The 26501-nt window shown below is 39.5% G+C and overlaps 4 protein-coding genes across 11 annotated transcripts; 2 read left to right on the top strand and 2 right to left on the bottom strand.

The window, feature by feature from the left end:
• Positions 1-3406, top strand: LOC103975244 (uncharacterized). The gene is made up of 4 exons (XM_009390155.3): positions 1-784; positions 1589-1644; positions 1734-1926; positions 2919-3406. The coding sequence occupies exons 1-4, from the start codon at positions 41-43 to the stop codon at positions 3270-3272; spliced, it is 1347 nt and encodes a 448-aa protein (XP_009388430.1). The 5' UTR covers positions 1-40; the 3' UTR covers positions 3273-3406.
• Positions 3407-4409: 1003 nt separating this feature from the next.
• Positions 4410-13927, top strand: LOC135584084 (cyclin-dependent kinase F-4-like). 6 transcript variants are annotated; one of them, XM_065139822.1, is made up of 19 exons: positions 4410-4557; positions 5962-6160; positions 6285-6371; positions 6460-6995; positions 7069-7147; positions 7245-7313; positions 7401-7490; positions 7568-7706; positions 8616-8679; positions 8753-8805; positions 8899-8965; positions 10022-10130; positions 11749-11814; positions 11940-12008; positions 12133-12196; positions 12302-12421; positions 13070-13107; positions 13187-13265; positions 13507-13927. In XM_065139822.1, exons 4-19 carry the CDS (start codon positions 6988-6990, stop codon positions 13674-13676), a joined length of 1284 nt encoding a protein of 427 aa, XP_064995894.1. In that variant the 5' UTR covers positions 4410-4557; positions 5962-6160; positions 6285-6371; positions 6460-6987; the 3' UTR covers positions 13677-13927. The 6 variants fall into 6 exon arrangements, with proteins under 6 accessions (XP_064995894.1, XP_064995893.1, XP_064995892.1 ...); XM_065139821.1 differs by having other exon boundaries at positions 8577-8679; positions 13076-13107; XM_065139820.1 differs by having other exon boundaries at positions 8577-8679.
• A 1229-nt stretch (positions 13928-15156) lies between these two features.
• On the bottom strand, positions 15157-17594 carry LOC135631502 (transcription factor MYB4-like). The gene is made up of 3 exons (XM_065139237.1): positions 17290-17594; positions 16237-16366; positions 15157-15775 (listed from the first exon to the last, which is right to left on the bottom strand). The coding sequence occupies exons 1-3, from the start codon at positions 17438-17440 to the stop codon at positions 15280-15282; spliced, it is 777 nt and encodes a 258-aa protein (XP_064995309.1). The 5' UTR covers positions 17441-17594; the 3' UTR covers positions 15157-15279.
• A 1765-nt stretch (positions 17595-19359) lies between these two features.
• LOC103975247 (uncharacterized) lies at positions 19360-26184 on the bottom strand. 3 transcript variants are annotated; one of them, XR_010494260.1, is made up of 6 exons: positions 26000-26184; positions 25798-25930; positions 25628-25700; positions 20503-20813; positions 19991-20155; positions 19360-19858 (listed from the first exon to the last, which is right to left on the bottom strand). XR_010494260.1 is itself a non-coding variant. In XM_009390159.3 (4 exons), exons 1-4 carry the CDS (start codon positions 26037-26039, stop codon positions 20544-20546), a joined length of 516 nt encoding a protein of 171 aa, XP_009388434.2. In that variant the 5' UTR covers positions 26040-26183; the 3' UTR covers positions 20312-20543. The 3 variants fall into 3 exon arrangements, 2 of the variants coding, with proteins under 2 accessions (XP_009388434.2, XP_009388435.2); XM_009390159.3 differs by lacking the exons at positions 19360-19858; positions 19991-20155 and having other exon boundaries at positions 20312-20813; positions 26000-26183; XM_009390160.3 differs by lacking the exons at positions 19360-19858; positions 19991-20155; positions 26000-26184 and having other exon boundaries at positions 20312-20813; positions 25798-25955.
• Between the last annotated feature and the right edge of the window lie 317 nt (positions 26185-26501).

Raw genomic sequence — 26501 nt, 5'->3', positions numbered from 1 at the left:
CACATGGGAAACGCGATCCGCAGCTTCGAGAGGCGCATCAATGGCAGCCGATGCGATCGCAGTGGCGAAGGAGGCGCTGAAACCCTCGCGGTCCGACGAGGAGGACGAGCGGGCGTCCTTGTTTTCCTCCTACATCGGCCTCAGTTTCGCCCTCTTCCTGGGGCTCCTGCCTAAGTCCTCGGCGGCGTACGTGTCGTCGCTCCAGTCCCGCAACAGGATCCTGGCCATGAAGCTGTTCGAGGCGGAGGACCAGCTCCGGCAGCTGCGGTCGCGGCGGAAGGAGGACGCCAAGGCGAACGCCCGGGTGACGGAGATATACGCCGGGCACCGGACCCGGTGGCAGCAGGAGGAGAAGCGCCTCCTGCAACGGATCGACGCCGCGGACGAGGAGGCTGCGTCCCTGAGGGCGCGGATAAAGGAAACGGAGCGGGCGGAGGCGGAGCTGAGGGCCGCGGTGGAGCGGCTGGAGAAGGAGGTGGCTGAGAGGGACGAAATGCTCGATTTCATGGCCAGGAAGGTGGAGGGCGACGGGTTCTCGGAGAAGGGGGTGATGGGGGCCGATGGCGGGCTGGAGCCGATGGACCACGGCGAGCTCGACCGGGAGTTCTCGGGGGTTAGGGTTTCCGGCGCTTTGGAGCCGGTTCTGGAGGAGCGCTTCTTGGCCCGGAACGGGGAATTTGAGGGAATGGCGGATCTGTTCGCTCATCAAAACAACTATGTGAAGGAGTTCCTGATGCCGCCTGTGGATATGAAACTGTGGATGGATCGATCGGCTGGATGGCAGGTGAGGAGCTAACTCTAGATCTAGATGAACAACTCACAGTGGTGTGTTCTTTAGTTTGAGTCAGTGATAACTCTACTTGCTTGAGCCTACATACATTTGAATCTATTGTGATGTCTTGATTAGAATTATCCAGTGTCAAGAATCTCTTCTTCGTTAATAGTTCTTAGACGCTAGCATACCTTCTGGTAAAAGCCATGACTGGTAGAGAAGTGTCAGTGACTTCAGTAAAAGATACCTTTTTGCTGCAAATTTTGGTATGAGATGTTATTTTAAGATATCTATATGGCAATCGTCTACTACTACAAGCTATTGGAACTGTTGATGAATTGTATGAGTGTGACAGAGCAGATCATCACCATTCCCCTAGCACTCCGATTTTAGATTTGTATACTTGCAGTGAAGTACTTTAGTAGGTGAATATTCTTGATTGTCTTTTATTCTGATTAAATATGCTCCAAACTCATAGAATACCATAGGCATATGTAGTATAGATGTTTCATTTATGAGCAAGTCATTGCTAATCGTGTTTACGATCCTTTTTTGAAGATAAAACTCTTATGTAATTTATGTTTGTCACAGCGAGTTGGTACATCTTAATTGCGATCACCCTGTGATCATTTCCCTGACAGACTAGTTTAGTGATGTAGTGCTATAGCAGAGTTGTCTCACCATTTATCTGTCAATTAGCTTAATGAATTGTTTCTATCAGAATGTTCCTACTATTAGTATGTGTGTCTTCTTATGCTACAATGGCCATTTGGCATCACTAAAATGTTCGTGCGCTCTATAATTTTGTTCTCGCAGGACATGCAATATGACTCACTTGAATCAACACACAATATGAAACATTTGGTGGCAAGGTAAAACCACAAACAAACAAACGAACTTGATTAAGCTCTTAATAGCAAAAGTATTATGTTTGAATCACAAGCTTAGAAATCGATTTCAGGAGGGAGTCCCCATGGAAGGTTGATGGTGAATCATCAGGTGTTTCTTCCAAGCTTAAATTGCTGGAGCAGGAATTGGTTAACCTTGAAAAACTAGGAAAAGAAGATCCGTCCAAGATCCTGTCATTAATGAGGAAGCAATCCAAGAGATACCAATCTCTTGCTGGCAAAATCGATGATCTATGCAGGAAAATGGTAAGTTAAATTTGCTGATATTTTTACTGATAGTTTCTTATTCTTAGTTTGTTGTTCTGCTTACACGTTTTGCTACTAATTTATGATGATATGCTTAATCAAAGGATCGCAAGTAATACATATATCAATATGTCAGTATTCTTACCCACCATTGTTTCGAGGACTAGTTCATTGTTTTTGTGAGATTTGCTTTATATGTGAATCGGCTCAAGTAAATGTTGAAATATTTTTTAGAAAGCTAAGAAGTTGCTTTTCTGCGATAATGCTGTAGTTATCTCAGTGATATCACTGGGGAAGAATCCAAATGCGAGATCGTTAACAAAACCCACAAAGCCGAGGGTACATTGGCATCTCTGCTGGCAATTTGCCATTTTCATTAGTGGAGGTTTGTCAAACATAATTGCCAAAGACTATTAAATAGTTCAAAAAACACCTCCATGACAGTGATGCCAATTAAGATTTTGTGGGTTAAAAAGATGATGGATCAGTGGCTTGGTCGGACACTGTCATCCAATTATAGACTTCACTATATGTTGTAAGAAATTTCACACAAATAGTACCATAGTTAGTGCATTATGTATATATATACCAAGCTAAAAGTTCAATGGAGTATTGGAATAAACAGTGCTCACGACTATATATATAGAAGGCAACAAATTTGAGGCTTTTGTTTATTTGTTCATTTTTCAGTCAGATATATTGATCATTTCTAAAAACAGCTCGAACATAATTCCTTGCTAACATCTTATGATACCGTTTAGAAAATATCTGCAGAATTAAACTATTAACAGGGACAGGACACTAACAAAAATGCATTTCAAACTTTCAACAACTGTTCTAATCATTTGTAGAAGGCTCCATAATAGATGTTCCCTCTATTAAGCTAATCTTCTTGATTGCCCATGAAGTATGGGTGTTCCTTTGTAGTCATTAGACTTTTGTTGCAGACATTGCGGAAAATGACTGTTTTATGCATTGCTCTCTTTATGCAGCGACTAAACGACCCCTGTGATCCGACACTCAGTCCAGAGTTCAGGACACAGAGGCAGACCGAGTTCTTGCTTGAAGCCTTTCGCCTGCAACATACTGCTTCCGAGACAAGACAGAAGCTGAGCACGCTCCAAGCCGAGGCAACAAAGAGCTATCTGGGAGATGACCTAACGGTGAAAGACAAATTGAACACAAGAAGATCCTTGGATTCTATCCGGAACAACTTCAAAGAGATACAGAGGAACTTGGAGATCTGGCTAGCGAGAATCATGGGTGATTTGGAGGGCATCTTAGCAAGGGATGGTGCTTCACGTGTAAGAGATTACTATTCATCTCCATTCCCCTTCGGCCGATGACAATGAAATCAGGCATATTTCCAGCCAGTTCTTCTTATCCCTCAATAATGTATAGTCCGTCGCACCATGATACTCACACCAAGCTTACCCTTTTCTATATGCGAATACATACTCGTTCTTGTTTCCTGCAACAATTACTTAAGGTCTTCATAGCAGAATTCCTCATGTCTGGCTGGTGTTTACCATAATTCCTCATCTAATGCTAAACATACATCCTTCATCTGCAGCCTTGACATAAATTTTAGGCGACCACTGATGTACGCCTCGGACAATGCTTAATATATATCTCAACATTCATCCTAAAACATTCACCAGCTAAGCATTTAAACTTCAGGAATATATGCTGGTAGTGAGAAAAGCCTCGTCAAGTATTCGTCATTGCAATTTAACTCTGACAAGGCAATTCAATTCCACCGGGCTCGTCGTAGAACCGCCACCAATGCCCGTCGTGGACAGTCTGTGTCATTCACGTGTAAAATATGTCAGCGTTCTTCATTTGGGTTCCGGTGCAGAGCATCCAACTCTTATCATGCCACTGCTACAGTGCTCCGTATTGATGAGCTATGTCCCAACGCCTGCTTCCGATTACACTGCGACACAGCCTTGACAGCCAAATCATTGTTCCAATTCGGTGTAGTTCACGTGCTAATGTCCGATCTCTACATCTGAACTTTCTGGCAGTGCATCAGCAAGCTGAATGCTTATCATCGAACAGGAAAGTTTCTAACAACAATGAAGAGACAAGGTGGCAGGAAATGGAGTACCCTGTAATCGTCTTTGCAATAGATCCATGCTCCGAATTGTTAGCCCAGAATGGCCGTTGGGCCCAACACCAGTGTGCTTTCTGGCGCCGGGTGCGCTTACCGTAGGAAGATGGACACGAACGGAGGAAAAGTATGGAGTATTGAGAAATGGAAACCTGTCCTCTAAGAAAAGGGTCATCATATGCTCTATGCCACGATGACCAAAGGACCTTTAGGGGTGGGTGGGCAGAGTAAAAGCCAACTAAAGAAGCTGAAAGCGAAAAGTGGCGGTCAATTCAACCCCGCTCACCCTAACCGCCTTGTGTTCACCTTCTCATGACATTAACATATAGGCCCTCCTCAATATTTGATTTTTGATTCGTGCTCATAACGACGATGAGGGTATGGTTGGTGCGTGATAAATAGCAACCTCAAGTATATATAGGTTTTGGAGGATTGGGTTGGTTGGGTCGGTGGAGGGTGACGGCCTTCTGTCCGCGGTAGGGGACGGGGAGGGAAAGGTTATGCCCCGACGTAGAGAGGTAATCGATCCCTTCCTGTTTCGCCTCAAGATGCATTCCTTCCTCCGATCGAGATTCGAGTCTGATTTCCTTGGCTCCTTCGTTGCTTCTGTGGTTCGATCGGTTGGGATTCTAGGGTTACCGGTGTTGCCGACGCTCTGGGTTTGCATTCGATGGGCTGATGTTTAGTCGTATGCCTATTACGGTGGGATTAGGTCTTTATCGCTGACAGCATTGCGATCTTGGCGTGATTCTTATGTTTGTCGCTTGATTTGCTTGATTTAGTCGGTGGCATTTCGTGGGATTTTGGCGATGCTGGCACCCTGGGTTGGCATTCTCTGGAGAGACTTCTTGATTTGTTTGATTAGTGGTATGGGTTTTGTTGAATTTGGGTCCATGATGATGAGCTATCTTTACGTGGTTGTTGTATATCTGTAGTTTAGGATTTTCTTGGCTGTCAATTGTTGGAATTTCATTGTAGTCCTCAGAAACTTTGCTGATCCAACGGTTTTGATGCCTATATCTTGTTATTTGTGCCTTCTAAGTATGGATATATTGTTTTCTTTCTTTTCATATTTTCTTATGAAATTACATATTGAGATATTGGATCAACTGTTGTTGGTTTGTCATACATTGATTTGATTTGGAGGTTGTAAAGGAAGAATTGCTTTTCTTTGATCTCTTTAACTGGATTCTGGAATATGGAAATACAATAAGTAACCCTAATTAGTTCTTTAAATAATGATTTTCCTAAAACAACCCGAGTAAAATGTGGTAATCCAGGTGTTGATGATGCTATAATCATATGTAATACTTTGACAAAGAGAACATCTGTAGCTATCCTGATAACGAAAAGAGCTGTAGTTCTGCTGATGTATGTGTCTCTTGAAGAAAAGTTAATTTATGCAATTGAAGAATTATGATGGTATATAATATCAGAGTGACTTGAGAGTTGTACCTGTCTTTACCTGATGCATGTGCTGTCCAAATGTACAGTAACTGAAGTATGCTACGTTTTTAATTGTGTGCTTGTCCTTTTCATGGATAACATCTTGCACTAAACCAATATATGGTATTTCTTTTGCCTTTTCTTCCCCAGCCACTAAGTCGTGATTGTATCATTGTTCACAGTGCATCATATAGGGTTGGCCATGGAAGGTTAATGCTTAATGGAATATTATGTTAAGTCACAGTCATAATTTTTGTGTGTGTATATTTGTCTAGCAAGAGCATTTAATTCTAGCGTTTTAAGTCCTTGTATCTGTTGGAGCAACACTATAATATAACAGTTTATGAAGCACATCCATTAACCTAGTTAAGTAATTTTTACTAATGATTGGTTCACAGATTTATTTTCTTATTTGTTGGAGATTTTTAGGAAATTGTGTTGATCTAGTGATCCATCATTTTGTTCCTGTTTGCTAGGCTCTGCACTCTCGTGATCCTGTGGGCTTAACATTTACACTTCATACATGGAGCAAATCCCTTGTCAGTCAGCCCTTTGCCTCTGCCAACTCTTTTTATTTCAAGATGCTCTTGGTTGGCGGTTTCTTTCTCTTGGAGATTTCCTTGTCTCTTTTGTCAACTATACTTAGTGGCGAGCTCCTGTTCCATATCTGCGAAGGTCAGATTATGCAGCTTACTTTTGAAGTTGGTGTTGAATGAATGATAAACTTTTACAAGTAAACGAGTTATTTATGTTTATGACTATTATATTATTTTTTCAGTTCTAATTTGTGCTGATATAGGTATTCTGTTCCAGTGTACCTGCATAACTTCTGTTTGAATTAAATCTGGGATCTTAAGTGATTGACTTTGAAGAAATAATCGGTGGGGTATGTTTTTGTTGGTCACTTATTCTGGGTATTGTCTTTTTTTTCCAAGATGGTAACATCAAATTTTGGCTTTGTTTCTTCTCCATAGGATTGATGTTTGCAGTTCCCCTTCATCCTTGCGAGTAGACATTTCACTTGCTTCCTCTAATTCAGAACTGGTGCATATTTGCTGTTTCTTTCACTTGGGTTTCAAATAAAGCAATGCATTTACTAGCGAGAGATTGATTCCAGACTTATATGAAGGAAGGCAGAAAAAGCTTCTTTGAGCTTGAGTTGTTTTCACACTTTTGGGCAATCACATTTTTCATTTTATGTGATCAACATGAACTGCAGTAGGTCATCTGTGACTTTGTTCAAGGTAGAAAGTGGTTCTCAAGTGCTTTATATCGCAATTTGCTGAAAGACAAGGTTCCTGCAGATGGCCATCGCTTTGACATGGTTACAGGACCTATTACCTTTCAGCATTGGATCTCTGCTGAAGCCTGTCTAAGTAAAGTAAATTACATAGAACTATTTTCTTAAAGCATAGTCATTTTGTTGGTTCATCATAGTTCTTGTATTAGAGATCTGTCAAATAAAGACTTGGAGATTATACTAGCTTCAGCAGCTGAAAACAATGGAAAAGTAAGTTGGGTCACATTTGATGCTGTTTTGATGCATAATGCAGTGTCATAAATAGATCTGTCGATTGTTGCAGGTACAAGCTAATTAAGGAAGTTGGTGATGGAACTTTTGGAACTGTTTGGCGTGCTATAAATAAGCAGAGTGGGGAAGTTGTATGTTATCTGCAATGTTATTGATGGGTTCTACCAACCACTGTTTGCCATGGATTTTTTTTTCTTTGACATCAAGTTTTTTTTGGTGGTTTTGTAGGTTGCAATTAAGAAAATGAAGAGAAAATACTATTCATGGGAGGAATGTGTGAATCTTCGGGAAGTGAAGGTAATATATTTCGGTGGGGTTTTCTTTGATATTTTTCATTTTTGTGATGATGTATTGTTGAATATGGTTATTATGCTGTTTCTTTAGTCTCTGCGACGGATGAACCATCCTAACATTGTGAAGCTTAAGGAGGTCATAAGAGAGAATGATATGTTGTACTTAGTATTTGAGTACATGGTATGACAATGTGGTAAATGCTTTTGTTCTTGCTGCATTAATATTTCATGATATTTGATTTTTTGTGAAATTTTCAGGAATGCAACCTTTACCAGATTATGAAAGACAAAAGCAAGGGTTTCTCAGAGTCTGAAATTCGTAATTGGTACTTTCAAATATTTCAAGCCCTTGCTTACATGCATCAGCGAGGCTATTTTCATCGTGACCTTAAGCCTGGTATCGTACCTCGTGTTTTGTGATTATATAGTTATTATCATGGGCATATAATTTGTCAAAGACCTTTGTGTTTTGTGATTATAGTTATTATCATGGGCATATAATTTGTCAAAAACCTTTGTGTTACTGATTGACCAATAAGATAAAGATCACATATATCTAAAGCAATCAGAAAATCTTTCAAATGATGGTGCTAGTCAGTTTTCTAGGTTTGCTTTCATGTTTACCTCTATGAGCAACCAACTGCCTATTACTACTACATTGGTTATAAGTGACGATGAAGCCACTATCACATTGTCTTATCAGTGACATGCTGTATTCTGATATTAGATACTGTAGGAGCAATTTCGTGCACATATTGTGTGTCAAATTTAGGACTTTTAAATACTTCCATACATATCTTCATATTCGGTTTGTGATTTATGCTGAAGCCATGTTTTGGTTTTGATTAATTAATTATTCAATATTTAACCCAAACCTTTGTTTTTATATGATTATTAATAAAATTTAGGTGGAAAACCCATTAAATTAACAATTTTTAACTGGGTCCAGCCTGTACGGACTGGTCAAACCCATCTTGGTTGGCACGGGGGCATATTAACACATGGTACACCTCTGCGTTGGTCCACTGAAGGAAAAGTTATGCTATTTTTGAGGCACAAACGAACCCTTCTTCTCTGATGAAAGATTTTGCATTTTCATGTGAAATGTTGCATGGAGCTAAGAATCTAGATCTTTTCTCTTGTTTCTACCAAAGTGCTTGTTGTCTTTCAATGAAATCTGTGCTGCTGTACTTTTTGTTCTTCGCTTTATTCTATTGGATGTAGTAAATTTCGGTTAAGTGTTCTTTAGATCTGCTACCTATTTCAGAGAACTTATTGGTCACTAAGGACATTATAAAGATAGCAGATTTTGGCCTTGCTCGGGAGGTTTCTTCACAGCCACCATACACTGAATATGTTTCAACCCGTTGGTAGGTGTACTTCCATCTTGCTTTTACTCTACTGTTTGTATTTATGTTTTCTAATATGCGTGAATGTGCTTAGGTACCGAGCTCCTGAAGTTTTGCTGCAGTCATCTATTTACGATGCTGCAGTTGGTAAGTTTTTGATGTATTTATAACAATCTTGCAAGCTCAAAGATTTTTTGTTTTGTTAGTAATATTTGTCATATTGATTTCTATGGCATCTAGATATGTGGGCAATGGGTGCTATCATGGCTGAGCTATTTACACTTTGTCCTCTTTTTCCTGGCTCAAGGTAATCACAGCATCAACTTGTGCAGCTCATCCGAAGGTGCCAAAATCATGTTGTTCCACATATTTCATTGTTGTGTTTAACTCATTAAATCTCAAAGGCTCATGTTGTCTGTCTAAATATATCTAATACATAAAAGACTGAATTTTTTTCTCTTGTTTTTGCTATTTCTTTTTTTTTACCTAATTTGCAAAATTTTATATTGATCTTTATGATCAGTGATTAACATGAAATATGTGAATGATCAATGAAGAACTTCTTCACGACGACTGACCAAATATTTTATGCAAAAACCAAATATGTATAGTCAAGTGGTCTTTAAGTTGTTTTGTGCAGGTGTGTAGACAAATGAGGATCAAAGCTTTCTATTTCTTGCATGTTCTGGTTTAGTGATAGGATCTCCCAGCATTGGAACTCGATTCAGAAGGGACGGTTCAGTTAGATAAATATTTTCCTATGTATTGGACCAATCCAGCCCAACCCTTGATTATTCCACGGTTTCGATTTGGTTGATAGCATAGCATGAGAGCCAGTATGCAATGTTCAACATTAGGTTGTTCATATTTGCTTTCTGCCTTCACAGCAACTTGTTTTTTTGTATGAAGCATCAACAGTTTATTTGATATGAGGATCAATCATCGGCAAGAGAGAGCCAGAGGGAGAGAATGGGGGAGGATTTTTCTCATATCTGTGGGTCAAGCAAGGTTAAAAAGGACTAAAGATTTATGACATTTGTACTATGTATTGATACTGGAGTAAGAAAAACACTAGGTTTGATTACGGACTTAAATTAGAGCCCAACCTAATGTAGTGTTTCCAATTTCCAACTGAAGGTGGGACTTGATTTTCTCAAGTTGCATCCCCATAAGTATGCTTACCTCAAGCCTTTAATGAGAAAAGAAAAATGTTAGTGATAAATTACAGCCAAACGGACAGTATAATTTTTTTAGGTGGGTGGTTATGCTTTTACAAAAGCAAACTTACTGATTTATCTTGTACTTGTTATTTTCCTTTTGCAAATTTTGTCTTTGAAGTTAATGGTTTTTGTTTCTTATGCAGTGAAGCAGATGAGATCTACAAGATCTGTAGTGTTATTGGTAATCCAAATGAGAACTCTTGGGCAGAAGGCTTGCAACTTGCAGATGTTTTGAAATATCAGTTCCCTCAGGTAATTTATTTACTCATTGCTTGTTTTGCCAAGATCAACTCATGTTTCTTACAGTCCTTGAATAACAAGAATTAGAGTGTCTGCTGGCTTTTGTTTGTCACAAGCTGGATGGTACAGTATCCTTTGCTGCCATGTTCACCATGCTAAGGCATCTTAGTAATTCAGGGATGTAGCTGCACTTGCCATACCTTCTGCTCTAGCATATTCTTGGCTAAAATTTGGATTTTTACTGTTTAATATGTTTTCCTAGTTAAAATATTTGCATTTTGCCATATATTACAGCCAAAACTATTTGTTTATTTGGAACTGTGTTTCTTTGGTCTTAGTACCCTATTCACATTCTTGCACCATTCTGATTCATAAATTAAGAAAATTATTAGTTAGTAACAATCTTCTAAATTACTTGTTTTAGTCTGTGGCTTGTGACTGATTATAATGTTAGCATGTTTCTGTAATTAATTGTTACTGTAGTCCATCAGGTTGAAGTTAGGGTGTGCTTCAATGCATGGATAAATTCATGGAAATTAGATTTCCCTTGGAAATTCTTTTGCATTGTGTGGTTGCCAGGAAAATTAAAAAGCCAAAATTTTTCCTCTATATTTCTATGAAAAGTCGCCTTTTCATTGTCTATGTTATTCCTTTGCAGATGAGAAAAGACTATCATATCATTTTTTCTATAATTTGATGTTAACTCATGTCGACATAAAGAGGTCAAGTTTTAGTTTTCTAGAATCCCAAACACGTCAAAGGAAAAGAAAACCTGTTCTTGTTTCTTTGTCTTCAATCCAAGCAAATTTTATTTACTTTACATAAAAATAAATTTTCCCTGTAAACTCTTTCCACCATTTTCCTTGCAAAAAGGGACATGTCATTACATTTTTTACTGATTTTGCCACTGTTTAATAAGATTCACCATCAGGACGAGCCACAAGGTTCTATGGTTGTGCATTATGCTTTAGATCTACATGTCTGCATTTTATCTATAAACAAGTGTTTGTTTGAACCAAGGTATGCAATACCGTAAACCGGTGTTTCGAGGTTGGCTCGGTACGGTATGGTACCGTGTACCGCTCGGTACACTAGGGCATACCGAGCGATACACCAGGACATACCGAATGGTTTTAAATATTTCTTCCTCTTACTGTAGCACTGTAGCACGTTCCGTCCGGTAGCGGGCGGTCCGCGTACCGGTATGCCATCGGACCGGTACGTACCGCATATACCGGGCGATACTATTCGAAATTGCATACCATGGTTTGAACCATGATTTACCTTACCGATCTGTATTGGTGTACCAACTAGCTATCGGTATGGTATGTACCGAGCTATGCCGAGCATACTAACACATGGTACATGGGAGCATATTGATACCAGTCTCCTGTCGGGCCAGTATGTACTGTCCATACTGAGCAGTACGCTATGGTACGACAAATCTTGGTTTGAACTTTCTACTTTGTTTTACCAATTTCTTGTGCAACAGAGGCTCAAAATTAGCTTCTCTTTATTGCAATTTTTTATCTTCTGAAAAAGATGGTATGTGGCTTTGTTTCTTCATTTATCATATAGTTTTACTTTACCATAAGTTATCCTAAAATGGATTTTTTTTTTCGGTCTGCAGTGTTCTGCTGTACAATTAGAAGCACTAATTCCATCAGCCAGCAAAGAAGCAGTTAACCTAATTAAGGTACAACCTTATTTCTCTTTTATGGTCTTTTTAGGGATACAACAACAATTCTTATTCTTGATTAGTTTAGTCTTTATCTTTTGACTCTAATTTGCTAGTTTTCTATAACGATCCTGTATTTATAGGCACTTTGTTCCTGGGATCCCTGCAGGAGGCCAAAAGCAACTGAAGCCCTTCAGCATCCTTTCTTCAAAGTGTGAATCTTTCTGTCTTTCCTTACCGTTCCTATTCTTTGTATTTTGTGAACAAAGTTACACAAATTAGCAGGGGCTTTTTACAAGAAAAGATGCTAATACATGCATTTCTATTATACTTTAGGCATGCCTTCGTATTCATCCGTCTTTCCATTCAAGACTGGCAGGATTGTCACATACACCCCCTGGTATGTTCTCCTATTTGTGTTCTTATTTTTGGTCGCCTTACCAACTATTCTTGTGTTGGTTTTTGACACCAGCATGTTCTTTAACATTTATTGATCTTTTTCTAGTGGGGAATAAAGGAGCTTTGGGGCAGAACGGTACTAGAAGATATTCAACTGGACCACTGTCTGTCACAAGATCAGCAAATAATTTTATTTCAACAAAAGCAAATGGTTCTCTGAGGGCTGGTAATTTAACAGAAGTTGCACATTATCTTGTTTCTAAATAACCAGAGCAACAGAAATTATTTGTAAACTCTCAGGTACTATGGAGCAATAAATAGGCAACAAGCATCATCTGAAAAAACAGTTGATGACTAAAATGTGCAATTGGAAACTAAAGAATGGATAGGGAGAAAAGTAAAAATAAAAAATGACCGATTAAGTGAAAGATTAATTAAAAAGATGGCTGCCTGACATCAGAAAGCCTTTTGTTGAAATTTGTCTTCATATAGTCCTTATACAAGCCTGTTTGAATTCTTGGTCCCAACAAGGATTTTCAGCTAAGAAACTTATGTTGCAAGACTTTCGAAGTGTATGAATTTAAGACAGATCACTTTTAATCAGTATCTCATAAAATCCTGTCTAACACTTCAAGATCTTCAAACTTAATTCTTGATCATTTTCACAATTGAAGTTGTACTTGAAATAGGATAATTATAACAAAGGATTTATGACCAGAATCAATTAAAATTCATACAAAGTTGATAAACATGGCTGATGACCAAGAGTACTGGAATCCTGACCTTATCTGAACAAGTCATGCATCCTTTTATAATACCATGTGGAATTGACATGAAATTTGTTGACCATTGGAGTCTCATAATTCCCATGATGTTACAGGCGTGCAGAGGAAACTGGAGATGAATGATAAGGTAATATGCTTTTAGTAATCTATAGGACCTTTTGCTAATATGTTATTCTTGTTCTTATTAGTTATTGCACTATATCTAGGAACTCGAGAAAAACGGAAGATCCCTGGGGAACAATCTGAGACAATCTCGATATAAGCCTCCAGCAAGAAACAATACAGGCAAGTTGTTTGGAGTGCTTGGCTGTCCTATTCAGTTATTTGATTGTTGACTTATTGAAGAAATAATTCAAGTATTTCTGGCAATTCTATTATGTGCATAGGAGCATTACTCAACTTTGTTAATTTTTTTGTTTCTGTTTTGACATTTTTACTTATACAACTGAAGACGTTGAACCATCATGTTGTGTAGAGTTCACTTTCCAGCATGTTCTGTAAAATCATCCTTTTTAAATTTGTGCAGCAGGATATTTGGCAGTAAAATCTCAGAAGATTGTCGACGTACCAGGTAAGATGCCATGCACCAAAATTGCTGAGAAACTGTCACATATGTCACTGGATTCTGGTATACAGAAGGCAGGTAAACCACCACCACATGAGACCCCTGGTAGGAGGTATTCGAAGAAGTTTTAGGCTGAAGTCCATCATGATCGCTTTTTAAAGGTTTTGAAGTAATAAACTGTTACTTTGGCTTGTTTTTATATGCACCAAAATGTTATCCGGTGTGGTCGTTGATGCCGAGCTTGGTTTATACGAATCCATGTTATTTGAAATTATTGGCTCATTAGAGGAGTGTTAATTCCCAACTTGGTCGGTTTGATTGTAAGTGCTTTCACCTACATGAAATGTTTGATATAGCATAGTAGAAAATCCTTACTTTATTACATTGCTTTTCTCAAAAATGTTTGATGACAAGAGCTGTGTCGAGGTCCCCTTATTGTACAAGTTACAATGCCTATATGAAGAACGGAAGACTGGTGCCGTGTCCAATTTTTACAGGATATCATTCATGATAAAAATGTGCATCCAGCAGGAGGGGACTAAAAAAGTAGGTTTCTTCGGTTTGGTGTGCAAAAGATTTTTATATTTGTTAAGTCAAAATCTGATTGTCCAATTGGAATATTAATTAAGAGCCAATCAAGATGTCATTCTACGCCTGTCTTGTCTTTGATTGTTGTTAGAAAATATCAAATCCTGTAAAATTACTAAATGCTGAGATTTCTAGATTGAATATATAAAGAGCTTGTGAATTTTTGTATGTTAAGGAACACACCTAAGAGGGTTTTTTACAGTGTGGTTTAGGATAGTTACACACTTGTAGATTGCACTGATGTCATGGATGATAATACCCCATCGCTTGGGTAAAAATTGTGATGTAGTCAGTAATGTTTGGAAAAACAATGTCATGGTAGATGCAGGTGATTGAAATATCGGAAACGTAACGTCGGTCACGGTGTGTCAAGTTGTCGACAGTCTAGTACGTCGATTATTATTTTCCTATCAATATCAGATGTTATCTGGCATATCGGCATCTGTGACCCATGATCTATTCACTTAATGGATATAAGAGTTAGATGACCAAAATGATTAAATCCAATTTAATTAGGGGATGCATGTAACCTTGTCAGCCGCCTATCCATGATCTATTAGGCTGATAATAGATGTAAGAGTAGATGACCAAGATGTTTAAATCCAATTAGAGGATGGATGGATGGATGGATGGATGGATTAATCAGAGGAGGATCCATGTAACCTTATTAGCCGCCTATTCAAGACTCCTCTCACCACTAGTTTGAGAGACTAAACTGGTGTTGTCAGATAATAATAGTCCACGCGATGATGATGGCTTCAAACCAACAATGCAAGGTGACAGTTGTAGAGTCGCTTCAAAAGACGCCTTCAGAACCAACGGTAGACTTGAGGCGGTTTCTCTTTCAACCTTTTTCCTGGGGAATCAATCCCCCCCCCTCATCTCTGGGTCCCAGCCTCCTAACACCAACAACAAAGAACAGGGAATTCGCAGCGTTTTGCCTGCCCAGCCTCTCTAACCTACCGTTCTACAAATAAGCCTTCTCATTGACCCGCCCACACTGCGGTACAAATTTGCCTAACACAAACGAATTCCATCAGCCTTCTTCTCGTTGCTAAAAGAACAAATACAACATCACGGTGAACAATGAAGACATAACAAGAAGCTCTTCCGACTACTGTAAAGAAGCAATAATACCCACGAAGTTTAGTCGAGAAAATAGAATGCAAGATCGTCGTCGTAGCCCATGAACCTCTCCAAGTCCACGTCCCACCCAGCCTGCGCATCCGAACACCCCTCGGTTTTGGCTCCAGAAATCTCACCCTCGTTTATATCTCGGTACCCTTCTTCCCCTCCGCTGCCATCCGCCTCTGCCCCAAACTCGCTACCGTTGCTCGCACCGCCATCAGGATCGGGCATCAGAGCGAACAGCTGGTCCATGTCCAGCTCCGAGTGGTGCAGCAGCTCCGCCGTCCCATCCAGGACCCACTCATCGTCCACATGGTCCACCAGCGTGGTGAGGTCACGGCTCGACGCCACAGGAGACACCAAAGGCCCACGCTCACACGTTCTCTCCACCTGTTGATTCAGCTTGAGGTTGAGGTCGTCGATGGTCACTGGCCTTCTGCTCAAGTGAGTATTCCAGTGATTCTTTATCTCGTTGTCTGTTCTCCCCGGCAATCTCCCGGCGATGAGCGACCACCTGCCGCACATCAGAAATGGCACCGGTCACAACTCGCCAACACAAGCATGCAACTAGCAAGAGCAGCCAAGAAGATGTGAAAGTAGATCCTGACAAACTTGCCCCCGTACGAGAAAACCGGCATGGCCAAACTCACATGGGGAAGGGTCACATGCTCGATAGTCCATACGACACGTTAATGAACAGTGCAACTTTGGAACCGTCCGAGGGGGGGTATACAGCCATCTCCTCTTCCGACAGGATGAGACGCGCGGCCTTCGCTGTCGGTCTACATCTTGCATTACTTTTCATGTCTACCTCAAAGGTTTACGGGAGATAGATTCTCTGAATCTTCTTACCCATCCCCGGTAACAGTTAAACCATGCATGCCGTTCCCGTCAAAAGTTTGTATGGGCTTGTTTGGTTTATAGCATGCGGGGCACGTATGCCAGTAGTACACAGTAAAGTGACTGTGCGTGTACCTGTTGCCAAGCAGGTTGTGGAGTCGAATGATGAGGTCTTCTTCCTCATCCGATATGTTCCCTCTTTTGATTCCTGGCCTCAGATAGTTCAGCCATCTCAACCTGCAGCTCTTACCACACCTATTCAGCCCTGCAAGGAGGAATTTTGCTTGATGAGAAGGCGTTTGCTTTGGTTTCTTTTAGGCATGTAATTTACTGGAGTGAGAATTCTTCTTCTTCTTCTTCTTCTTCTTCTTCTTTTATTGTAAGGTGTCATTGGAAGAGGAAGAGTGCTTACGAGTCATGATGTAATGCTGAGGCCCCTATTTGAATTCTACTGATACACTAGAGGCAAGCACATGAGTCATGTCCGAAAGATAAGATTCCCATAATTCTTTAAAGGGAAAGTGCATCACAAAAGATATTAGCTTTCTGGTCCTACTCAATAAAAATCTTGGTGAGACCTGAGACCTTATAATTAAGCATTGCATAAGAGGAAGCCATTATTAGCTTTGCGAGAAGAAGGGTAACATGATATAGAACAGCTTGATGTCGACTAGCAGCTGCAACTCTCAAGCTTACCCAATCAGAACTCGGCTTTAACATCTTCTTAAAAGTAATAATAAGCTGCGGTGGAAGAAAAAGGTCGAGTTCAACTGTGGCAAGATTTGGGATCAAGATTCCCATGCTCAACACCCAAGAGCAAGTAAAGCAGAGGCTAAGAAAACACTCAACCCAGCAATTAGAATTCCTACTCTCTGTTCTGATGGATTGGATCGTACACACTCATCAACCTCTAAATGCTTTAGTTCAAGACTGAATGAAGATTCAAGGAAGTGGCTAAGTATTCAGTAAATGTGTTCCCATCTTCCTGCTTTCTTTAGAACCTACACAGCTTGTCCAGCAGAGAGAGAGAAGAATGAAAGGAGTCGAAAGAGCAGAGCAGCACCACAACCTTTAATTCACTAAGCAATTAACTCTGTGCGTGTGCATGTGTGTGTGTGCGTGTGTGTGTGTGTGTGTGTGTGAGAGAGAGAGAGAGAGAGAGAGAGAGAGAGAGAGAGGAGAACGGACCAGCTTTGGCGGGGAGGGTTCGCCAGTTCTTGTCACCGTGGTCTCTAACGAAGTCCACCAGCTTCTGGTCTTCCTCAGCGGTCCAAGCTCCTCTGTTCACCACAATATCCACCGCCGCCTTCTGCTTCGCTCTCTCCGTCTTCTTCACCATCTTCCTTCGCCTTTTCCCTCTCCTGATTACCCTCCGCTGGAATCTAAAAGATTCCCAACGGCTGCTGCGGCTACTTAAATTGGTGCCAAATCTTGCTGTGTGCTGTGCTGTCAACGTAGCAGCATATGGAAAGAGGAATCGTGGGATGCGACCTGTAGAGAATGGGATGGAGAGTTCCGACCACGGATTTCATATATATAGTAATCCTCTCTCCTCTCCGCTATCCTCACATCATCACATGCATATCTAACACTCCATGCACATCTACCATATTCCACCGGCTGACAGTCGCCCACAAGTGCCCAAACCGGCCGAGGAGAAGGGCTGGTGAGATTTGGGGTCGTCAAAGGAGTAACCTTTCTCGCAGTCACTGACTCCGGTCAAAAGTCTTTACGTGTTGTAAGCCTTGTCAGTCTCATAGCGAGTTCGCCTTTTAGATTGTGCGGCTCCGTTTAGTAGAGGCAGAGATTGTTGAGAGAGATGCAAACAGTTTAGGTGACGACATTGACCGTTCACGACGGTTAGGTTCCTTTTAAGTCTTCCCCTGTGAAGCAGCATTTGTACGCTAAATTAGCTTATATCTATATATAAATAAAAGTAAATTTATATGAATTTTTTAAGTTAATTTTTTTTTTTACTCGATATTTATATATATTATTGGATGAGATTTCGGATCATCAACTTATGAAAAAGCTATTGGATCTCGAATATAGTCACACTACTCATATTTTAATTTTTAATTATTATGTAAGTTATTTTATAAAATTTATATTGTAATAATATATATGGGTTATTATTGATTTACCAAACTCATTTGCCAAAGGTTGAGATCTCGAAACATTTTTGAATGTGCTAACTAGTAAAGATTTTGATAGTTTCATGAGGTTAAATCTTACTTTTCGTCACTTATAATAGTAATAATAATATTATTATTATTATTATATGGGTTATCTTATTTTAGAATCCTTTAAAACTATGAGTTTTATATTATATTATCTTAATTTTTTATCAATATTATTATATTTAATATTATTAATAAAAAAGATATATTTATATATGTTTTATCTCAATAACTATAAAAATATTCATATAATCGATCCTAAATAGTTGAAACTTACGACTTTGTTGTTTATACATGTTTATATATGCAAATGTGTTTTATACAACCACAAAACAGAAAAAAAAATTATTATTATATATATATATATACACATATATATAATATGTTTTAAATTAGGGATTGCTTAATGATAGCAGTAACTTTTAGAAGGAAAAAAATTCAACATATTTAAACTATGTGGCTCCCCCCAAAAAAAAAAAAAAAAGGAAACGAAAAGGACAAAATGTACTAATGAACAAAACAAAAAGAAAAAGGGGAAACAAGGATGACACGATAACTTTGAAGGATTTGTCTATACCTCAAAGGACGAAGAAAAATGACAAAGTAATACGTACCACATAAACAACATGGATAATGATTTGTAGAATTCATTTAAAATGCCACCGTGTTGAATCTTCCAAATGGGATGCACACTACATTATAGTTCTGTGCAAGCAGTCACTGTCATGTAAAATTCATTTCATAGTGAACGCGTGGCTATACAGTGCATCCGATATAAATACCAAGATAATTGATTCATTAATTTGATGAGTTGGTATTAAGTATTTCAAAACATTAAAATCTAAATTTAATGATGATTTTTCAATTTAGTTCTTCATTATATTAGACTAAACTGTGCACGTTATATTTTCTTTTGTAATAAAAAGATATCTTACCAAAATAACTTGTACGTCTGGAGCTTAGTTGTCCATCCCAAGTCCAAAGATAATGGGGTCTAATCCTAATTTTGAATCTTATTGTATTGTACTTTGGAGATTGTTTAGCGGTATGAATTGGGACTCAAACCACACGTTCATGCTCCTCCGAATCAACACCTGATTTGCTATATATATATATAGAGAGAGAGAGTCCCGATGCTCGCTATCCCAAAGCCTGACATAGAAAACAAGCCCCCATCAGAAATCAAATGAGAAGCGCGATCAGACAAGCAGTAGTGTTACCGAAGAAAGTGGAAGACTGCCGGCCCTGCCCTGCCCACCATTCTAAACCCCAAACAGATAAACCGCCCCGAGTCCCCTCTCCACTCGGATGCTTAGACCGGTAGTTAGTGCCGCCCGATTTGGCACCATTTATGTATCGTATGGCCTCTTCCCTTCGCTTTCCCAAGAGTTGGTGGCGCTTGTCCGGACGCGGTTTGGTGGAGTCTTCTTCCCTAACAAAGTTTGAACGAGCAGCATATGTAATACGGCGAAGTCGGCGCGTAACGTCCGTACCAGACTGGTCTCGCTGCTTATCCTGCCATGATTGCAGCAGACGAAGTCGAGGTTTGGTTCGCTGCCAGGATTGCAGCGACGTGTCTGATTGACCAAGCAATATTAATTTGATTGGTTGAAGTCAAGATCTCGATCTTTGAAGGATAAGTAATTCGGGATAAAAGAAAAAGAAATCTTGGAGATTAGAATATTTTAAATATTGGGTTAGAAATCTACCGCAGTGCGAATCACAGCGGATCTTGAAGCATCCATACTAGTCTTCGTGCTCCTCTCATGAGATATTGGAATCCGTGGATGCCTCCATCATGCTCACGCCCAACCTGACCAACTGCTCCGTACAATTTATTATATCAGAACAGGAGATTCGTATCCAAAGAGCACCTGCGTCGTAAAAGGGCGTCAACGAGTTATAGAAAGATCATGGACACGGAGGGATTATTGGAGAATAAGAAAGCTCACAAACACACTCCCACTGATCCAATCCTAATTAAATTACTTGGAACACCACATGATCTTTCACACACACACAAGATGATATGCAGGATCACAATTTTATAATGGAATAGAATATAAGCTTCTATTTATAATGGACCATTCGCACTCAATTTACAGCAGATTTATAGGAACAGGTAGAAATTAAGACAGTCACAGTTGTTTAATCTCCTGTAATGGCTAATTAAAAGTCAGCAATCTTAAATCTTAGCGATAGTGTCGACACTTCGACATACCTAAACTTTTTAGAAAGCCGTTGTAGAAATTCTTGACTTGGTTATTCACAACCCTCCGTGGATTTTTGGGCCAACAGCACCCCAAGGGTAATGATGGAAGCGTAGATGGAATTTGGAAGCTTCTGCACCACTTTACCCACACCGGGCACTCCTTCGGTTGCCCTCTTTGTCATCAGCGCGATGGTTGGAGCCAATATAAGTGCAATTATAAGACTTTGACTGATTGCAGTTAAGGTTTCAGCTGTCAGTTTCCGAATGAACTCTGCAAACTCCTCGCGGTTAAGTAGCCCATCAAGGTTAACATCGTATTCCTACATGGAGAAGACAGAGGTTAGGTTTGGTGATACTTCCTGCAATGGTCTCAGTGACCAGTAATTGCTACAGAAAAAAAATAAAAGTTCAGAACAATAAAAGATCACAGTGATTTTTGCAATAAAAGGTTATAACTAAACATTAGTGCTTGCTAAATCAATGGCATTGGGTTCATCTGTACTCAGACGGGTAAAGAAACTACAATTACCACATGCAATGATCATCAGTTACATGTCATTGGAGTCCTTCACTTTTCCCTTTTTCCACCTACTCCTTTTGTCTCACTCATTCCTGCAGCCACTTCTGACCTAGTTCGGACTCTTGGGCATCATTGGAGGCCCTAGTCGGGTCCATCCCAGTGTATCTTTTCTTCTTGAAGGTTGGAGTTTCAGACACTTATTAGATTCTTGTAGTAGTTAGAAATCTGATGCAGACCTTTCTTGGCTTAAGGGTCCCAAACCAAGGACAGTTAGCCACAATAAGTTGCATAAGATGCACAACAAGAAACCACCTCATCAGATGTATTACGACAATAGATAGGGCATGGTAAGCCGTAGCAATATGCAACTTGGTAATCTCCTCATACATCCATTGCAATCTCATGAACTACCAATAGGACCACCAACATAACATGGATGAAAACAGTTCAGGCTTCATGGATAACCAATTTAGTTTCCCAAAATTGCATTGGATGAGGGACTAAATCATAGCAGTAGTCATGCAAAATATCATTGAGTTTCTAGATAGGAATTGGTCCCTAAGACTAAGAGAAATGAAATAATTTTCATTCGGCACTGAAATCCATCAAGGCAACAATTTCAAATCAAGCACTCGAGTAGGAGATAATGACCTATAATAGATTATGCAACTAGATTTGAAATCAATTGAAGTTTCCTCAACATAATTGTAGTAAAGCTCAACATTGTGTCACTTAGAAAAATAAGGCAGCAGTAACTAACACTATACAATATATAAGTTAGACTATTAGAGTAACCTGAAAGAGTGCTGACTGCTCCCAATACTTGAATTCTTGAAGCTTTTGTCTCATGAGAAATGAATCTAGCTAGAACATAGGTATTATTTGGTAAATCATACTAGACCCCATATTATATTCCTAGAATAAAGAAACAGAAACATCCGAAATAATTATTTGGTTGTACTACTTCTACAACAACAACAAAACCGCAAGTCCCAACTATTTGAGGTCGACTACATGGATCTTTTGTGGCCATTAAGATTCATAAAAAGTAATATGCTTAGTTAAGTTCAAATTACTTAAATATTTATTTATAGTTTCTATTAAGCTGGGGTTTTTAATTTCATACCGTATCGCCCAATATGGGTGGTACATATCGGTCTGCCAGTAGACTAGCACGCAGATCACCCGCTACCGGGTGGTATCAGGTTTTTGGCCCCGGATTGGACAATAATGATCAAAATTTTGATCGTTACCAACCTGTACCGGGAATTACGTAACAATTGCTGTCCAGCCAAGCGAACACGCTGCTCCCCTTCGGCACAACATTCTCCTGGTGGTTGTTGTAGCAGTTGCCATTAGCACAGATGAGCGCCCAATGGTCGGATATTATGTCGTTCCGCCACTCGTCGACGTACTGGTTCTCTCTCCGCCACACGTATTGGCTATAGCCCTTCTGTAGGTTGCGCCACTAGTCGCCCTTGTGATAGTCATCATTGGAGTGCCACTTGCATCTAAACCCTTGCTCTCGGTCGACGACATAAGAGCCGGGCCAAGCGTTGCCCTCTGACTCGATGAAGGTCGTGTTGGAGGGCCATGAGAACTTTCCCTTTCTGGAAGCCTTCCCCCTCCGCCACTCCCTCTCGTGCATGCGCCAATCTGCCCCAAGGCACTTCACTCGTCGGTGGGGGGGAGTTCTTCTCCTCCGCGTCCACGATAAGGTACAAAAACCTTATGTAGCTTTGTGTTCTCCGCTCGATATGCCAGTACGTACAGTACCAAGGCTTAGTACATCAGTACGATACGAGATTAAAAACTTTGCTATTAAGGACATTTTAGGTCTTCCTCTATCTCTTCTTGAGCCACTTATATTAATCATTTCATCTTCTCTGACTACCGCATTCGAAAGTCTTCTAAACATATGCCAATAATATCTTAAATGATTTTCTCTCATCTTATCCTCTATCGAAGCGATACCTAGTTGTTCACGAATAAAAATATTTTTTTTTTATCTTTCCTTGTAATTTCACACATCTATCTCAACATTCTTATATCAGCAACATAATTTTTTATATATGTTGTTTCTTAACTGCTCAACACTTAGATCTATAAAGTATTATTGATCTTATAACTGTCTTATAAAATTTTTCTTTTAATCTTAAAGGTATCTAATAATCACAGAAGGCTCCTGACGCCCCTCGCCATCTTAACCATTCTATTTTTACTCTATGAATAATATCTTCATCGGTCTCTTCATCTTGTTAAATAATTGATCCAAGATTCCTAAAGTTTTTCCTTAAAGAAACTTTATATCCATCCAAATTAAATATATTCTCCTATCTATTCCTAGAATTACTAAAATTGCATTTCATATATTCAGTTTTAGTCCTACTTAATCTAAAACCTTTAGTTTCTAAAGATTACCTCCATAGCCCCCATATTATATTCCTAAAAACAAGAAACAAAAACATCTGAAATAATTATTTGATTGTACTATAACACTATAATTCATCTCTGACTACCATACAACAAGCAGGCTGCCAATCATTTGGCCAATAAATTATAGAATTGATTTTTTATGGTTTATAGAATGGTAGGTTGCCACATACTTGACTGGCATGTAGAACACTTTCTTTTGATTAGCACAGATGTATTCTAATATATTTGCAGTCTTAGGATACAAATGCTCTTGATCACAATCACCTTAAACTCTTAACAATAGTTCTTGCTTATAGGTTTGCAACACCTTACCAGCATATATATAATGACCTTAAAAAATTCTCTTATTTTTTCCTTCTTTTTTTTTTCTGAATATCCAATCTTTCCTCCTCTATGTACAAGAGAGCAAAAATACTGTAGAATTCCTTTTTAAGTAGTGATTAGTTAGTACTTCTGATCATGGGATGTGATTTCACCCACACTCATTTGTGTTGATCAATATTTACTAATCTGAGCATGAATCAGAATGCAAACCATCCCTTTTCAATCGATCTAGTTGGGTTTATATTTTTTAAGCATTGTCACTTAGGGGTTAGCATGCAGACATGAATCGCCCACACTCATGAGTTGCAAAGCTCTGTGGCCATGCTGTAGCTACACTTGCCATGTCACATGCCCATCGACCCAACGATGGGCAGTGATGAATATCCTTGTGCCCCTTCTTGGTACCTTGGTACATACGGACCAATATAGATCGGACTCGAAACTGCAATATTGCTTTTGACAACTGCATATAAATGTTGCTTATGTCCAATTTTGATCCATATGCACCTCAATCAGTAGCTGGAAAGAGATTCACAGTAATAGGATTTCAAAGAAACACAAATAGTATTCAGGTAGAAAAGGAAAGTATCCTTGTCTGATGAGGTTTATGTATGGCCAGCAGTATCACACACTGAAATTGGAACTAATAGCAAAACCCACTAGGAAGAAGAAGATAAAAGTCCTTCACATACATTTCTAAACATTTCTATGAGGAAATATTAGGATTCCCTATTGTAAACACAAATATCATGTTTAAAGCAACAAAGCCAAGTCATCATGAACAACCAGAAACTTGCATTAAAAGAACGTAAACCAGAAACAGCTAGCAGCACACCAGTCACTGAATTGGCAGATTGCCACATCTGGACTATCCTGAGCTTAGAATAAATGCTTCTTAAGATGCATAGGCTTGATTTATGTCATGAAAACCCCTATTCCAATATGACGCCCCATGGTCTACATGGAAGCAGCAGTAGTGTCATCCAATCTCAGTAAGCAAAATCCATATGAAATCATGACTATGGATAACAGATTGTCTATGATACAAGACTACTGACAGGCTTGTATCTTTTGGACCTTCTGCTTTTAGAATAAATAAAAATATAACACTATATATTGCTAGATTCCTCAAAACTAGTACCTTGTCCTTTTCCAGTTTAACCTTAAAAGAAGACTAGAGAAACATCTATAGCAAGTTCTTAGAATGACATTGCTTTCAGTATTTGCAGGTGGCAAACTAATTAACTAGATCATTCTGGAAACGGATGAAAGGGAAAATAAAATAGTTATAATAAAAAGTGAAAAAATAAGACTAATTTTCCTCTCCTTGATGTGATGAAAAGGCGAGCAAGGAAAAATTTTCATGGATTGTTCCAAGCTTTTCTATCAAAAAATTTTCCTCTCTGCATGACGGTATTAATTTAAATTTCCCACACGTGCAATATCACAATCTAGGGATACCTGTTTTCACTTGTGAGACTTTGAATATCTTTCATGAGCCCTGCAAAAAGCTTTGTGGCTTTGTACAGATTCAATAGATCTTGAATCCAACTACTGTCTAGGCCTCACTCGAGAGAAGGATCCTCTCTCCATTCGTAAAAGTTTTCTCCTTCATTTCTTTCTTTAATTTTTGTTACAAAAAGATATATTATTGCATAATTTCTCCACCTTTATACCCTCTAATGTATGGCTATACACATGTATGCTTGTACACACTCTCCTCTTAAGAATTTCCCTGTGGTAACATCGCGTAAATTGAGGATCCCTGGCATCGAAAAATAAAGGAAAAGAAACGCGATGCCATCTATCATCGAAAAAATTGACTAATATGAACGGCGATGGCGTGTTACGAACCTTCATCAAGGATCTCAGCTTGTCCTTGGTGGGCGGATCGTGGTGGGGCCCAGGCAGGTGCTTGTTGATGTCACTTGAGCAAACCAGACACACAAGAACAAACACCACAAAAGCGTCAGGAACATCAAGAGAAGAAAGGATAAAAGGGGGGCGGAAGGGGGTTTACTTACTTGAAGACGCAGAGGACGGCGATGTAGACGTCCTCAAAGGTGAGGCCGTCCCTGGAGTCGGAGCTCTCGTCTCTGATGTGGTCGAAGACGCGATCGGTTATCTTCCGAATCTGCTTCTCCTTCCATTGTTTCCCTGCACACAAGTTCACCTGAAACATGCATCATCGCCAACGACAAGAAGAAGAGAAATCTGTGGTATTACCGTGGAACTTTTCTTGTACAACCGCAAGGATCTGACCCATAATTACAGATCGATGAACGAACTAAGGAGAAGCAAGGTAGCTGCGACGGGCGATTCAGAGAGTGGAAGGAGATGCGTTTAAAATAAATCGGCGATTCATAAACCTTAGGTCGCTTGGATAAGACGAATTGGAGGGGGAAGACGGGGAGATCAGATCAATCAATCGTATTATAATGACGACAAGTACTTTTCACGACGGGCCAGTGATCGTGACGGGCCGGGCGTAAGCTTGAACACAAGAGAAGACATGTGGACGGTCCTGATCGATCCACGCCATACGCATTCGGAGTGTACTTCAAATATCATCATCCGTTTGTTGGTCATGATAATATTCATAAATATATCATTGAATTATTATGGTATGAAGTCGAAACAAATACTGGCTAAGGTTAATCATATCACACGTTAGAACTCAAGGGCATCGATATCTCAATGAGAGCTAAAGAAAGAAAGCCAATTATGA

The sequence above is a fragment of the Musa acuminata genome, chromosome BXJ3-2, assembly GCF_036884655.1.
Source record: "Musa acuminata AAA Group cultivar baxijiao chromosome BXJ3-2, Cavendish_Baxijiao_AAA, whole genome shotgun sequence".
NCBI lineage: Eukaryota > Viridiplantae > Streptophyta > Magnoliopsida > Zingiberales > Musaceae > Musa > Musa acuminata.
The sequence above is the reverse complement of the archived record's forward strand: the minus strand, read 5'-3'. Positions and strand labels throughout refer to the sequence as shown.

Coding starts and splice junctions, on each gene's coding strand:
- LOC103975244 (XM_009390155.3), top strand. CDS start 41: ATGGCAGCCGATGCGATCGCAGTGGCGAAGGAGGCGCTGAAACCCTCG. Junction 785..1,588: donor ATCGATCGGCTGGATGGCAG/GTGAGGAGCTAA, acceptor TTGTTCTCGCAG/GACATGCAATATGACTCACT. Junction 1,927..2,918: donor ATGATCTATGCAGGAAAATG/GTAAGTTAAATT, acceptor CTCTTTATGCAG/CGACTAAACGACCCCTGTGA.
- LOC135584084 (XM_065139819.1), top strand. Junction 7,148..7,244: donor ATAAGCAGAGTGGGGAAGTT/GTATGTTATCTG, acceptor GTGGTTTTGTAG/GTTGCAATTAAGAAAATGAA. Junction 12,422..13,069: donor AAATGGTTCTCTGAGGGCTG/GTAATTTAACAG, acceptor ATTCCCATGATG/TTACAGGCGTGCAGAGGAAA.
- LOC135631502 (XM_065139237.1), bottom strand. CDS start 17,440: ATGGTGAAGAAGACGGAGAGAGCGAAGCAGAAGGCGGCGGTGGATATT. Junction 16,367..17,289: donor AACCCTCCCCGCCAAAGCTG/GTCCGTTCTCCT, acceptor TCCTCCTTGCAG/GGCTGAATAGGTGTGGTAAG. Junction 15,776..16,236: donor CACAACCTGCTTGGCAACAG/GTACACGCACAG, acceptor GATGTGCGGCAG/GTGGTCGCTCATCGCCGGGA.
- LOC103975247 (XM_009390159.3), bottom strand. CDS start 26,039: ATGGGTCAGATCCTTGCGGTTGTACAAGAAAAGTTCCACG. Junction 25,931..25,999: donor TGTACAAGAAAAGTTCCACG/GTAATACCACAG, acceptor ACTTGTGTGCAG/GGAAACAATGGAAGGAGAAG. Junction 20,814..25,627: donor AGCTGAGATCCTTGATGAAG/GTTCGTAACACG, acceptor TTCTCCATGTAG/GAATACGATGTTAACCTTGA.